This window comes from Fukomys damarensis, unplaced genomic scaffold (genome assembly GCF_012274545.1).
Source record: "Fukomys damarensis isolate Sample0158 unplaced genomic scaffold, DMR_v1.0_HiC HiC_scaffold_7, whole genome shotgun sequence".
Lineage (NCBI taxonomy): Eukaryota > Metazoa > Chordata > Mammalia > Rodentia > Bathyergidae > Fukomys > Fukomys damarensis.
Window position 1 is genome coordinate 8,277,178 of NW_022900919.1, and position 14,115 is coordinate 8,291,292.

Below are 14,115 nucleotides of genomic sequence, written 5' to 3' on the forward strand. Positions count from 1 at the left end.
GGGCCACTCAGGCCTTGCTGGCTGCACCGAGCTGCAAGGCGTGGCTTCTTCAGGAGAGGGCAGCGGAGAAGGAATTAAGACAATTTCTCCGGGCCCACCTGGGACAGTGACACTACAGTGTCACCCTAAGAAAACCCAAACCTATTGCCTGAATGCCAAGAACTGTCCAATCACATCTGAGTGATCTGGGATTGATGGATGAGAAGCAACTGAAAATCTGAGCAGTAAGTAGTTTATGCTCACTGAATTGAACAGTAACCTCAGTTCTGGGGGTGTAGTTGGAGGAGGGGCGATCTTCAGAGTTGATTGTCTCAATTTGCACCTGTGGGATTTTATGAGCTTAAAAAGAATCAGTGTGAATCCAAGTAACTATGCCCCAGAGTAAAGCACAAATATATTGAAAGGGAGACACCAAAATCTAGCACAAAATTCACTGTCTAGAATCCAAAGATGTCCAGGCGTGTAAAACAAACCAAACCACAACCCATCATGGGGGAGGGTGTGTGTCACAAAACAGACCCCGCAAGACACAAATGGTAGAATTAGCAGGCACTGATGTTAAAACAGCCTTTGCAAATCAACTCCCTATGTCTGAGGCTATATGAACAAGAAACAGAAGGCATAAAGATCCAAGCAGAAGTTCTAGCGGTTAAACGTACCTATAATGAAAGATGCACTTAATGGGACTAACGATAGACTAGGCATCACAAAGCAAAAACAGCAATAGAAATTGGCCAAAATAGAAGACTAAATAAAAAATGAGTAAAACTATGCAATTTGGAACATCACACAGTCCAATACATGTGCAAATGGACAGGAATAAATGGGAAAAATTAAGCAATGTCCACAGTTTTTCTAAATTTGATGGATTAAACTCACAGATCCAAGCAACTTCATGAGCCCCAAACAGAATCATGGAGTCAAGGGAGGAAGCATGATAAGCGAAGCTCCTTTCACGGGTGTGGATCTCCCTATCTTTAGCCAGTCACCTGTATAAAAGTCCATGGGCACTGAGTGTGGTGGTGCACACCTGTGATCCCAGCACTCTGGGAGGCTGCAGCAGGAGGATCACAAGTTCGAGCCCAGCCCTGACAATCTAGCAATTTAGATCCTGTCTCAAAAACAAAACAAAACAGGAAATATCACAAAGAATCAACAACTGAGATCTCATCTTATTAAAAAGCTTTTGTATAGCAAAAGAAATCACCAATAGAAATCATCAACAGTGTGGGAAAATTTTTTTGCCATCTTTCCCCAAAGGACTAATATCTAGAATATATAAAGAAGTCAAAAGAATCAGACCTCCCAAATTTAAAGACCCAATCGAAAAGTGGGTGTAGACTGGTGCAACCAGTGCAATTCAGTGTGATTTTGCAAAAAATTAAAACTGGAGGTTCCACTGGACCCAGATATTCCCCTTCTTGGTATCTTCCTAAAAGAATTGAAAGCATCATACCAGTGATATGTGCACACCTGTATTTACAGTGGCAGTCTGTAATGGCTAAATCTTGGAAACAGCGCAGATCCTCAACAAATGAAGAACAGATAAAGAAGATGTGGGTTCTTTTACACAATGGAGTACTGCTATGCCACGTAAAAGGACGATACAATTCTAGCTAAATATATGTATCTTGAGACCATACTCTTAAGTGAGATAAACTGGACACACATATTTAAATACCAGTGTTTATCTGGTGTAAGAAACTGAAAGTGGAAGTAAGGACCAAAATGTATAATAGATATTGGGAAATGGGAAAAAATGTTCAAATGAGAAGGGGAACAAGGGAGAGGGGAAGAAGGGACAAGAAAAAGAAAAAGAAAAAATGGAAACAAAGCTTTTGTAAATAAAGAGGGAAGAGGGGCCAAAGGGGGGATGGAAAAAAGCAAGATATATCATGGTACAGGTACAAATTCCTTATGATCAATGTTATCATTATGTTTAAAATGTACCATTAAAAGTTTTGCTTCAAAGAAATTATAAGCTAGAAAAAACAAAACAAAAAAGGGTTAGGGATGTACTCGTCGTGAAGGCCCTCAATCCCTAGTACAGTACCACCAAAAAAAAATAATAAAATAAAATAAAATAAATCCAGGGGTGCAAACTAAGACAAGCACTTCATAGGATCTTCCCTCCCCAGCCAAACTTCTCTGAAGCTGAGGTCACTGTTCTTAAATTCAGGGCTCATCAGCCACTGCCTGGACTCCAGGATCTTCCCGCTGCCCATCAAATGCCCCATCTCCAGAACCTGGCCCCACACTGTTCCTGCAGCCCTTGCCCACAATTCAATTTGCAGAGTACCCAGATGAGCAGCTGGCAAGGTCAGCCCACGCACCCGTGGTCCGGGAGTGGTCCTTGGTGCTCCTCCCTCCTTCTTGATCCCTCCCGCTCCTATGGTGCACCTGCTGGGAGAACACAGTACCTGCTACACTTCCTCGCTGCATCTTCAATACATCTGGTCCCCTCTTCTCCACCACGTTTGCCACACTTCTCATTCTTGACAGCCCTGTGATTTCCTGTCTTTTTCAGGTTATATCATTTATGGAAAATAACCAAGTATGGACAACACCCTGGAAGGGACCAGTGATCCTTATCTGAGCCCTGGTGTTGTAGGTAGGTAACAGTGGGTACTCGTTGGAAAGTTTGCTCTGCTGGATAACAAGTTTTATGCTGATGGGAAAAAGACGGGAGAAAGTGATGCTGTCAGAAAGGGACAGCTGAAGGGAAGATGACCTTGAGGAGGAGATGCCGGGATTCAGCACACAACACGGAAGGCCTGGCCTTAGTAAGGTGCAGACAGTCCATCCACAGCCCGGAATGGAAGGCACAGCTTGTGTGCGCAGATGCAGACTGCTGGGCTTCCTTATGAGATTGGACAAATCTCCTTTAACTGAAACTGTTTCCTCAATGGGTGAGGAAGTGGCTAGTTGTGAGGAGGAAACAGTCATGGAGTTTTGAATATGAAGGAGTTACAATAGCAAGATCCTAGAGAGAGGACTCCAACACAATAGGGAATGGTAGCTGGGTTTCTGGGCAGTGTTGACAGCCATCTAAAATTTGTAGTCAGAGTGGAATAAAAACAAATTTCAGCATTAGACCGAAATGTGTATTTAACTTAGTCATGATACAGGTAGTACCTACATTGATGGGGTAAAGATAGGCTTTTAAATAAATGGTATTTAGTAAATGGGGACAACAAGTCATTTGTAAAACAAACAAAATTAGATTGATATGTAAGATTGAATTCTGAAACAGATCTAAGAGTCTGGAGGCACAGGCCTGTAATCCTAGCATTCAGGAGGCTGAAACAGGAGGATGGTAAATTCTGGCCAACCTGGGTTACACAGTATCTGTCTCAGAAACAAACAGGCCAATCAACCAAACCAAAAACAAAACTAAAGAGAACATGGGTGAGTTTTTCTGCAGCCTCGATGTAGGAAGAAAATTTCTAAATGTAACTCAAAATCCATGAGCAGTAATACTGAAAAATATGACTACATAAAATTTTGCAAGACAGAAATACTATGCACCCAAAAAAAGTCAAAAGACTGCAGAAAATATTCATAATCTCTATAACAAGGGGATAATATCCCTGATGAAAAAGCAATTCTTAAAAGTTGAGGAATAAAGACCTAATGGGAATAAGTAGATCCCTCCCCCAAAATAAAAATGTTCAAAATAATTTGTAATAAAGGAAAGTCAGCACTGAGATAAAACTTCTCATGTATCTCATGTACCAGCCTGGTAAAAATACAAAATACCAGAACACATTCAGTTGGTAAGGTCTTGGGGACACAGGCATTCTTGTATGTTGCTAAAGGAAACTGGTACAACTCTGTAGACAGATCTGGCAACACCTCACAAAACTACACACGAAGTCACTCAGCAATCTTACCTCTAGGAACCTACCCTGAAGATAAGCCCCTAACAGAACAAGAATACATACGCATAACGTTATCTATTGGTAATTCAAAAATGTTGCAATCTGAATGCCTAGTGTATTGAAGTTTGGTACATCCACACCATGGAGTACTATGCAGGTGTAAACAGCAATGATGAAGATTTCTATGAAACATCTCTGTGAAATGATTTCCAGATACACTGTCAAGTGAGAAAAAACAAAGCTGCTGATTGCTGCAGAAGAGAAACAAAGGATTACACCAGAAACTGCAGTCTGTGTATCAATATGAGGTCGGTGGAGAAGCAGAGGATTGAGAATAAGGTTCCAAGCACATTTCTCCAACAATCTCAGAACAGCTCTCTTAGAAATACAGTAACACATAAGCTACCAGTCATATACCCCCAAATAAGTGATTACAACCAACCATGATGGGGCAAGGGTACACAAAATAGAATAAACACACCAACAGGGGTGCCTAACTGTAATACCAATGCATAACAATCACAGAAGGGGACTGGGACTAAAAGTAACTGTGGAAAAACATTATCTTGACCAGATAATTTCAGGCCAAAAACAAACTACTACGTAAATAAATGCTCTGTTCAGTAGTTACACAGGTATGGGTTGACAGTTATGAAACTGTGGATACTAGAACTGAACATGTGAAGAGACTGTTCATGACAGCTGAGTTTCTCACCATAAGAGAAAGATGCTACAACCAAGGAAAGGCAAGCAAGACTGGACTGGAGTCTGAAGACAAATTTGCAGAACGTGGATGTCTGCCCACTTCCAGTGACACTCTGGCAGTAATGAGTAAGTACATCCAGTGCCCAGATCCTGATTCAAAATACCACTCACCAATAAAATGAACCAGGAACCAAAGAAATGGTGGACCCAGTACTGCGAGAGGCAAAACACAAGATGAGTGCGGGAATGTTCTGGTGTCACAAAATAAAGACACAGCCATGGGGGAGGAAGAGGGGGCCTACCTGACAGCCTAATAATCTGCATTATAATCTGTAGAGTAAAATGCCTGAGTCCATAAAAATATAATCACCTAAGTTCAGAACAATAGCTATTCCTCGAAGTAGAATTCTGATTAACAGATGCAGAAGAAAACAAACTACTACAGTAACAGTGTTTACGGACAACATGCCAAATTTATAAATCAAAGTCTGAGGAGGAACCTCCACAGTCTCAAAGAACCTCCAAGATACTTGCCAACTGCAAGGGGAAGACAGGAGCTTTGCAGCGGAGAAACCTGGTAGGAACCATTTACCCACGTGACGGTCATGATTACCTCTGATGAGATGGATCGATCCCACAGCTCCGTGATGCACTATGAGTGCATCATTTCTGTGGTACCCTTGCTGAAATGCAGCCTCATTCCAACTGTGAGAATCACCAGACAAACCCACAACTAAGTTGCCCTTTGCAAGCCACTGCGCAGGTGGACGGGAGCGGACTGCAGCCCTCCAGCTGGCACCAGGCTCCAACTGGAAATCATTTTCATGGCTGGTGCCAGTCAGACACACAATCAGCTTAAAAACAAGATAAAGCCTAGAGCAAGGCACCCGTGGGAGCTGACTAAGAGCTTCAAGTGAATTGATTTTAAGTAGCTGCAGCTGTGGTTAGAGTATTTTTAGCCACAGGACTCAGCCAGCTTTCAAAACCTGCTAATAAGAGCTCCACTATAGTCAGCCATGTAAAACTAGCACAAAAATCATTTAGCTTTTAACAATCTGACACCAAAAATTTGCTGAGCTAGAAGCTGGCCGAGCAGGCAAACGGGAGGAAAGGAACATCTCCCACTGCAAGGTTAGATAGAACACACAACTACGGCTTCTGAAAGTCAAACTCCAAAGTAAATGTCTTCTGCTTCTACTTTAGCATTATACATGCATTTTGGACAAATCTTTTCAGGATTTAAAGATAAACGGAAGCTAACGATAGTGCTAACGATATTCACACCACCAGCATACTTTGGAGATATTTTCTGAAGTTACTGGGGCCTGAATGGATCCGACAGAGCCACGCCGATGAGAGCAGAGCAGCCATGCTAACCCATGCTGGGGCCTGGCTGCCTGGCTCCTGAAGGCTCCAGGGCTGCCAAGACGCCACAGGGTGAGGCTGGTAGGAGCCCCCAGACGTTTCCCGGGCCAGGTATAAACACGAGGAAAGAGGACCTGCTGGTACAAAAAGGCCCCGTGAAAGCAGCAGAAAGACAGCTTCTGGGGGAGGAGGCTGGCTGGTGGCAAAACCAGCACCTTCTTGCTCCCCCAGGCAAACATGACAGAGTCTGGAAGACAGTAAGTGCCAGTCCATCTTTACTGGAGTGAGTGCAGGAGACAGTTTACAACAACCTCTAGCATTGTCTTAACCATTTGATAGAAAGTTCACTATAATATTTATTATATAATGAAGAAAAAACAACACATTCAGGGAAAAATTGAGATTAACTTATTTTTCTTAAAAGGTTCATCTCAATGATGGCAACAAAGTCCAGCTTGTGCCGCCAAACGGTTTTACATGATCAAACCGTGTACAGCTTCTTGTGTGAACTGTTGACTACAAACATTTACCAAATACATAAATCTCTTTTAAAAAAAGCCATTTTAAATATAGCAAAGCAGTGTCTTCTTGCACAGCAAAGTGAAGAAAGTTTCTACAGAGAAATAAAAGTTTTACATTTGTAAAATCATTTTCACATTCTAATCATCTAGCTTTTTATGATCCAATGCCAGGAGTTTTCAGGTTCCTTATTTACTATGTATTTCTTGTGCGCATGATGGTTATTACAGAAATTATGTTAATGTATTAGTAGTTGTCCTTACAGTTAAAAGGAAATGGTAAAACATGAATTGTTCTTTTAGAACAAACCCCTGATTTAGTCTATAACACAATGGACATAATTAGGGCTCAAAAGATGGAGTTTTGATTGGGACCATCTGTGTACACACAATGGTGACTTTCACTCTTAGTGCAGTACCAGTTAGCGTACTGAAGGAAGTGCAGCTGTTGGGAACTTTCTGTATCCAGTACAATGTAAGCTTTTTTTGTTTTTGTTTTTTTAGTAATAAAATACTTCATCTGAAGGGATTAAAATTTTCCTGCCATGGTGTCTTATACAAAACACGTAAGTCTAAAAGGGTAAGAAAAGTTGGTTTTAAAGCAACACTATTAGTGTCTTCACCACCCTAGGCTGGTTTCCGCCAAGAGATGTGGATATGGATGTGTTTGCACATGAGGGGCTGAGGGAAGTGTTGAGTCCATATGCTCCAAACCACACTAGGCGTATGGAAAGGTTAACAGTCAAATATTCAGCTCCTGAAAATGGAATACATTGTTCCTTGGTCAGTGTAATTTAAATACAAACTCCGAGCCTTGTGTAATATTGTTTTAGAAAACAGTAGTACTGATTATAAACCTGCATAGAAAGAAAGACTATTGAGATACAGTCAGAAAAGCCATCTCATAAGGCACACAAGAAAATAGACAGTAAATGTGAATGTGTTAACTCCTATTCCAATATACAGCAGAAGTTCATGAACATGCATAAATAATAACGAAAGGCTCATTTAACACTTTCAAAGCTATAAATGGTTTACAAAGTGGTAAGGATTATCTTGGAAATTCAGTGTTGGGAGACTGTCTTTGACTATGTGTGACCTTATGAAGAAATGTGCCCGTAAGCAGGCCAGTAAATTAAGTATATTTTAAAAGAAAAACCAATCCTTTTTTGAATAAGAGCCAAATGTTAATGCTGAAGAGAGGAGACAGCTTTACATCATCCCTGCCCCTTTTTGGCTTCTACCAAAACTTAGTAGCCATTAAAACACCAATTTGCATTCTGCAGCCTGTGTGTGCCACAGGCTTATCCTGCAACTAATACCTATGTGTCAGTCAGGAAATCTGGCTGATGATTTGTCACAAACAGCAGATGAGGAAAATGTCAAAAAGAATGTAATTTAGGGGGAAAAATTTAAGTAAAAACTATAGGTAGCTGCTCACTATTAATCTTAAAATATAAAATAGCAGCAATTTTTAAACCTTTCTTTTGAGTTTCTCACGAAAAGGAGTATTTAAAAATCTACAATAAAAGATATACAGGACTTTGAATTTTGTTCATGGCATAAGCCCAGCAACCAGACGAACTTGCCAATGAGTTGTCTTAATGTGAGAGTAAGGCCTTGCTGAAAATCCAAACTGTGGGCAAGGGGGCACTTATTTTAATCAGGATGGCAAGTGTCACGCCAAGGACCTGCTCCACAAGTCTCTCCCCACACCAGTGTCATTTTTATTGCACAGAACATCCACGATGTAGTATACTGTGTAACCAGCTGCAATATTTTACTTTTGGAGTTTTGAGAAAAAGGGTCCCTTGACTCATGAGTATTATCCCCTAATCATTTACCACTTATAAAACCTTTGTGCTCATCTACTATTTTGCCATTTTCTCTAATATTAATTAAATTAGGTCATATTTTTCTACTATATTTTTCCTCACAAAAGGCAAGTTTTAAATAATGCCTTGTAAAATCTGTTACAACACATTTTATATTTATGCAGGATGAACTTAACACCATTTTTGCCACTCTGCTATTTATGTACACATATAAAATATATGATGCTCACACCCCATACAGCACAAAGATTACAATGTAACATCACACATTCACCACCAGTGAGGGGAGAAACCCCTTTATACAATCCTCTGAAAAAACTGGGCTAATAATTAAAATCCAAAGTACAGTATATTTAACAAAATAGTAAATATTAAACAGTGAATACTCTACTTAATAAGGACTTCGCCTTTTCCCCCCAAATTGGCGGCAATCCACAAAAATATACTTTTTAATCTGGTGACCATACAATACATAGGTACTTACATCAAAGGTGATAATATATTTAAGATGCTATATACACAAAGAGTTTGGCTCAACTTTTAATTTACATATAGAATAATAAGTGTTCATGGCTTTTTTTTTCCAAGGTTCTGCTTGCAAGATATTTGTTTGTTTTTTTCCCCTCTTAAAATAAAACTAAAAAGTTAAAACAAGATAAAGCTATTCTCTAAAAAAAAGTTACAACATACAGCTTTGGCTTATATAAATAATTCATAGCAGAATGTGTTCAAAAGTAGTGAATATAATTTTCTATATAGTCATCAATTCATAAGGGTGTTTTCTTTCATATAAAATATACATGAGCTAAAATCAGTTTCTTTAAGATATGAATGTAAAAAGAAACTTCTGACATATTCCAATTATAACTTAATACATTAATTTTATTTTGTTAATGCTCTATATTTCTAGGCTAGTATTTTGTGACTATCTCATGCGTGTTTGCTATTCTCTCTTTATTAGCTAAAGATCACTTCTTTGACCCAATAAATTTTTGCACGTGCAAAACAGTTATGTGTGGGGCTTTTTTGTTTGTTTGTTTTTTAATATCAACAGCCCTTTCCCATGCACCCCTTTGCAACAGAGACCCATGCCAGGTTGGGTATTAATATAAATGACATTTTATGTACAGTATTGCTTTCTTGATTCCTGCTTTTCTACTGCTCTGTTCTACAAAGCATTTTTCTGAAGTCACTACAGTCACCGCACAGTTAAATAAAACAAGTAGGGGGCCCTCTAGGTTTCTGCAAGCTAGTGTGGGAGAATTCTATATGGGTACATGATTCTCGCAAAAATTGGCTATCTTATGAAACAAGTAGTCCAAGGAAGTGCCAGACTAGTCTGTGCCTACAGAGTGCTTTGTATGCCATGGGACACACATCTGCAGACCTACAAGGAGTTTGCAGGTAAGTGCCTGATTCGGTATATGCACCACACACTCACACATACACACACTCACACCACATACATATATATGTCAAGGGATATATATGTATGTACATATAAATATGTTTAACTCATGACCTTATTTGCCAATGTAGATATGCAGGGCAGTTCACCGCAGTAACACATAGTACAAACATGAGTTGGAAACCTTAGGTCACCCATGCGTCCATCCTCATGCGCTTTACAGAAGGGCTCTCTCTGTCCTCAGTGTTTGGGGGTCGGCCAAGCACAACTGGAGAATGGAAGTCACCCCGCGGATCCTCACGGTCACTGCCATCATAGGAGCTACTAGAGCTGCTCAGACTGTCCACAGGGGAGCGTCCCATTTCCTGCCGGGGCTGGGGCTGGGGCTGTGGTGGTTGCGGTAGTGGTGGTGGCTGCTGCTGCTGCTGCTGCTGCTGCTGCTGTTGCTGCTGGAAGCCAGACGGGGTCATTCGATCCCGGGGAGGTGAAATTGGTTCTGACTTAATGTTGATGTTCTGGTTGGTATTAATGGATAAATTTGAACCCTGAGATAACTGCCCTCCAGCACTGAAAGAAAAAAGAGGTGAGATGTTTTGTGGGTGCATCTGCACTATTCACATGATGATCCTGCAGACACTGCCTTCTGGAAAGAGCCAAGTCTGAAGTCCTGCTGTAATTCCTCAAGACTGGTTTCGGGCATCTCCTTTAGTGTGTAGCACAGCATGACTGAGTCCTGTGTTCCTTACTCTGACTACCCACAACTGTACCTTAGCATCTCAAGTTTGCAAAATCAGTCCAGTGTCTGATCCTATGCTGTGCACGGTCTAGAAGACAGGAATAGCGTGGCAACCCGGAATCTGTTCACTGCCTCTTCCACCTTGGTATCTTCTCTGCTCTGGCCCAGTTTCAAGGCACATCAATCATCTATTCTTAAAACAACTCTCTCAAGCCCTATGTGCTTTCCTGTTTTGTTTTTGGAGATGAGATCTCACTGGGCCCAAACTCCAGGGCTCAAATAATCTTTCTGTCTTAGGCTCCTAAGGAGCTGGGACTACAGGTACATACTACTGTGTTCAGCTTCCAGGTCTATCTTCAGTGTTTTCATTTAGGATGCTCAGGGCAGGCCTGAGGGCTGAACAATTACGTGGCCAAAAATTTTCCTCAAGGTAATTCTCAATAAGATAGTGATAACTGTATGCCTAAGAAGTTCTTTCAGAAGGCAGGCAAATGGGTTTTCTGACTAGGAGGATGGGGTGTCCCTACTACATTGAGCAGAGATGAGGCAGTCAGCTAGGTCTGCTCTGCTGATGCCTCTTCTGTCTTGATCCATGGCCTACCGTTGTCCCAGTTCTTCTCTCCTGCTCAGGGAGTCTGTCTATCTTTCTCATCTACATCCTCATGCCCTGCCCTTAGGAATGCTCTTTGCAAATGAAGTACGGGGTGTGAACTGGGCAGGGCCTGACCATATGAACCCTATGGATCCTGATTCATACATGGGTACCCATCTCTGCTTTCCTCCTGTAAGAAGCTAGGATAAAGCAAAACCCATAGTTCATCTTCCTCTTCTGATTATCCCCAAAACAGAATTCCTCCAAACTGCCACTCTGAAGCAGTGGAGTTGGAAGCAGGCGTCAGGAGATAGGCAGGGAGTGCCTTAGTCGGCAGTCAGCAGGTAGATGGTGGTATACATGGGTGGCATTTGTACCTTGGAACCCCTTGGATACCAGCTGAGTCTCTCCACCTCACTCTGTCTGAAAAGGAAAGCTTTGTTCCCTGAACCCTTTCAAGGAATGCCTGGCTTGCTTAGCATCCAAGCTCTTATCTAAAACCATGGTAAGAAAATATTTTGATCCAATACTGTGTCCACCTAAAAAAGAATCACTGCAGCACTATTCATGTGAGAGAGTTTACAATTGATAGAAAAAGAGAATGAATAGGAGAGGAGTAAAAGTTCAGGGAAAATTTCCAGTACTCACACAAGAGAGCTGAGGGCTGCTTGTCCTAGAGAGTGCTGCTGCCAGGCTGACACCTGCCCCAGAGACAGCATTCCTGGAGAGTTGAAGCCTTGCAGGGCCGACAGGTCAGCGCTGGTCAGTGAGTAATCTGGAAAGGCAGATAAGACTGCTATGCTGGGGTACTGCCTATACAATTTGGGGGGGGCGGCTACCAGGGATCAAACTCAAGTTTCTTGTGCTTGAGGCAGGCGGCGGAACCACAGCTAAATCCCCAGCCCTACAATTGTTTGTTCATTTTTTTTAAAATGCCACCACTACCTTCTCAAACAGAGAAACACTGGTCCTCACCCAGACTGAATCTAGATCAGCAAGTCTTAAGGAAGTGCATGGAAACGAGAAGATGCCTACTCCCTGCTCGTGGGGTGACAAACTTAGTGATGCAGACATATTAAGCACATTAAGACTGTCACAGCTCTCTGCATCCAAAATGCTCTCAAGTCCATGAAGAAACTTGCTAGGACAGAAGACAATAATACAATTCATATTATGAAGGCTTTAGTTGTAATTACTGTAACCAGTACATAGGACGTTCGTTATCAGACACACAGAGATATTTTAGTTCATCATTAGCACTTGTCTTTTCCATTTAGTTCAAAAGAGAGGTGATAAAACTCTTCTATTTTAACTTTCTCATGTCTCAAGAGAGTCATTTAAAGAAGTTGGTCTTCCTAGTGAATTAACATATTTTAAAAAGAAACTGAGTTGAGGCAGCATAGTGGATGCTCAGGTTTCTACCAGGACTATACTTTTGTATTGTATATGCTCTAAGAACTCTCAGCAATCCTCCTGCCTCAGCCTCAGAGTGCTGGGATTCTAGGTGTGTCCCACCACTCCCAGCTTCTCTCTTGGCCCTTCTAACAACCCACTTGACATGTCCTTGTCCATGTCTTTCCAAATACCTCAAATTTGACATGGCCCAAACTGGACTCAGGTTGTCCTCTAAATGTGTTTCTCCTTAAATAATCTATACCTCGGTAAATGGCAGCAACATACACCCAGCAGCTCATGCCAGAAACCTATGGGTATTTCCTTACTGCTGCTGTTTTCTCTTGTCCACCACCAACCACCAAGTTTAGCCAGTTCTACCTCCTGTCTTTACCTGCACAGCCTTCACTGTTTCTGCTGCTACCACTCTACTCCATGCCACCAGCAGCTATTACTTGGGCCACATTGTTCTCTCGTGGTTTCTTGGCACTCACGTTTACTTCTATGGACAGTGCAGTCAAACGATCTTTTTAACACAAAAAACGTCCAAAATTTACAACACGGTTAACAGAACCCTATTTACCTCTCTGGTTTCCACCCTAACTGCTGCTCGCTCCCTTGAGATCAGGCTCCCTCTTTAGCTTGGCTGAGTCCTGCTTGCTCCTTCATGCAAGGCAGCCCTGGAGACAACATCAACAGATCTTTCCTAGAGCTGCCTGTCTTGTGCCTTTCTCCCCTGACAGACCCTATATTCTGTTGACTGCACTCTTGTATTTGCAGTGAACCTGTAGACCTGTAGATCACCTTCAGGAATTAAGTACTTTTTTTTTTTTTTTTGTACCGGGTTTGGAACTTGGGTCCTTGTGCTTGTGAGGCAGGCGGTGGAACCACTGAGCTAAATTCCTAGCCCAGGAATAAGTCTTGAAGTGGGGAGTGATATTACTGATGGGCCCTGAGGAAGTGTTCACAGAATTCATTCATACAGAATTATTTCACTTTTATTTCAAAAGCGGTCTATTTACTCCCCCCTTTACCTTCTGTCTGACATGTCTGGCACTAAGTATGTACAGAAAGGTGGACTATCTACTAAAGAAGACAGAAACATGGGTAAATATCTTAAAAAGTCAAATGACATATAAGTTTAAAGATAATATGGTAAAGCTAAACAGGTGTTCTGAGAAAGAGCAGAGACAGTCAAAGGGGAGGAGACTGAAGCTGAATGATGCATGGTTTCTAGGGGACCCAACTCCGCTATTTTAAGTGTTCTGACAATTCCTTGTACACTGTGTAATATATATATTTAATATTTAAAATTTTATTATATTAATATAAATGTACTTAATTTTCTCTAATCTAATGGCATTTCTAAAAATACGTATAGTGTAATTTCTAAGTACACTAAAACACCTACAATGAAAAAGGTCAGTGACTGCAGTCTAACTTTGATATCCAGGCTGACTCCATCTCCTCTGAGCATCCAGCTTCTTGCAGTCTCCCCTCCGCTACCTTCTCAACCTCAAAAGCACAAACTGGGGCCAAAGTTGTAGCCAGCCCAGATGTGTGAGGCCTGGGTTCAGTCTCTAGTACAATTAAAAAAAAAAAAAAAAGCAAAAAGGGGAAAAAAAAACCTAGGACTTCCCTTCTAAGATTTCCTTTCCTAAATAAGCTTGAGAAAAGATGCAG

The 14,115-nt window shown here is 41.4% G+C and overlaps 1 protein-coding gene across 4 annotated transcripts in view; it reads right to left on the bottom strand.

Annotated features, from left to right (window-relative positions):
• Positions 1-9,221: 9,221 nt before the first annotated feature.
• Positions 9,222-14,115, bottom strand: part of Mef2a (myocyte enhancer factor 2A) — a 91,317-nt gene continuing 86,423 nt past the window's right edge. For all 4 annotated transcript variants that reach the window (XM_010607852.1, XM_010607850.1, XM_010607853.1 and 1 more), the window contains 2 exons: positions 11,689-11,815; positions 9,222-10,279 (listed from right to left, as the gene is read on the bottom strand). In XM_010607852.1, the coding sequence (XP_010606154.1) occupies positions 9,898-10,279; positions 11,689-11,815 (509 nt within the window). In that variant the 3' untranslated portion in view covers positions 9,222-9,897. The remainder of the gene's footprint in view (positions 10,280-11,688; positions 11,816-14,115) is intronic.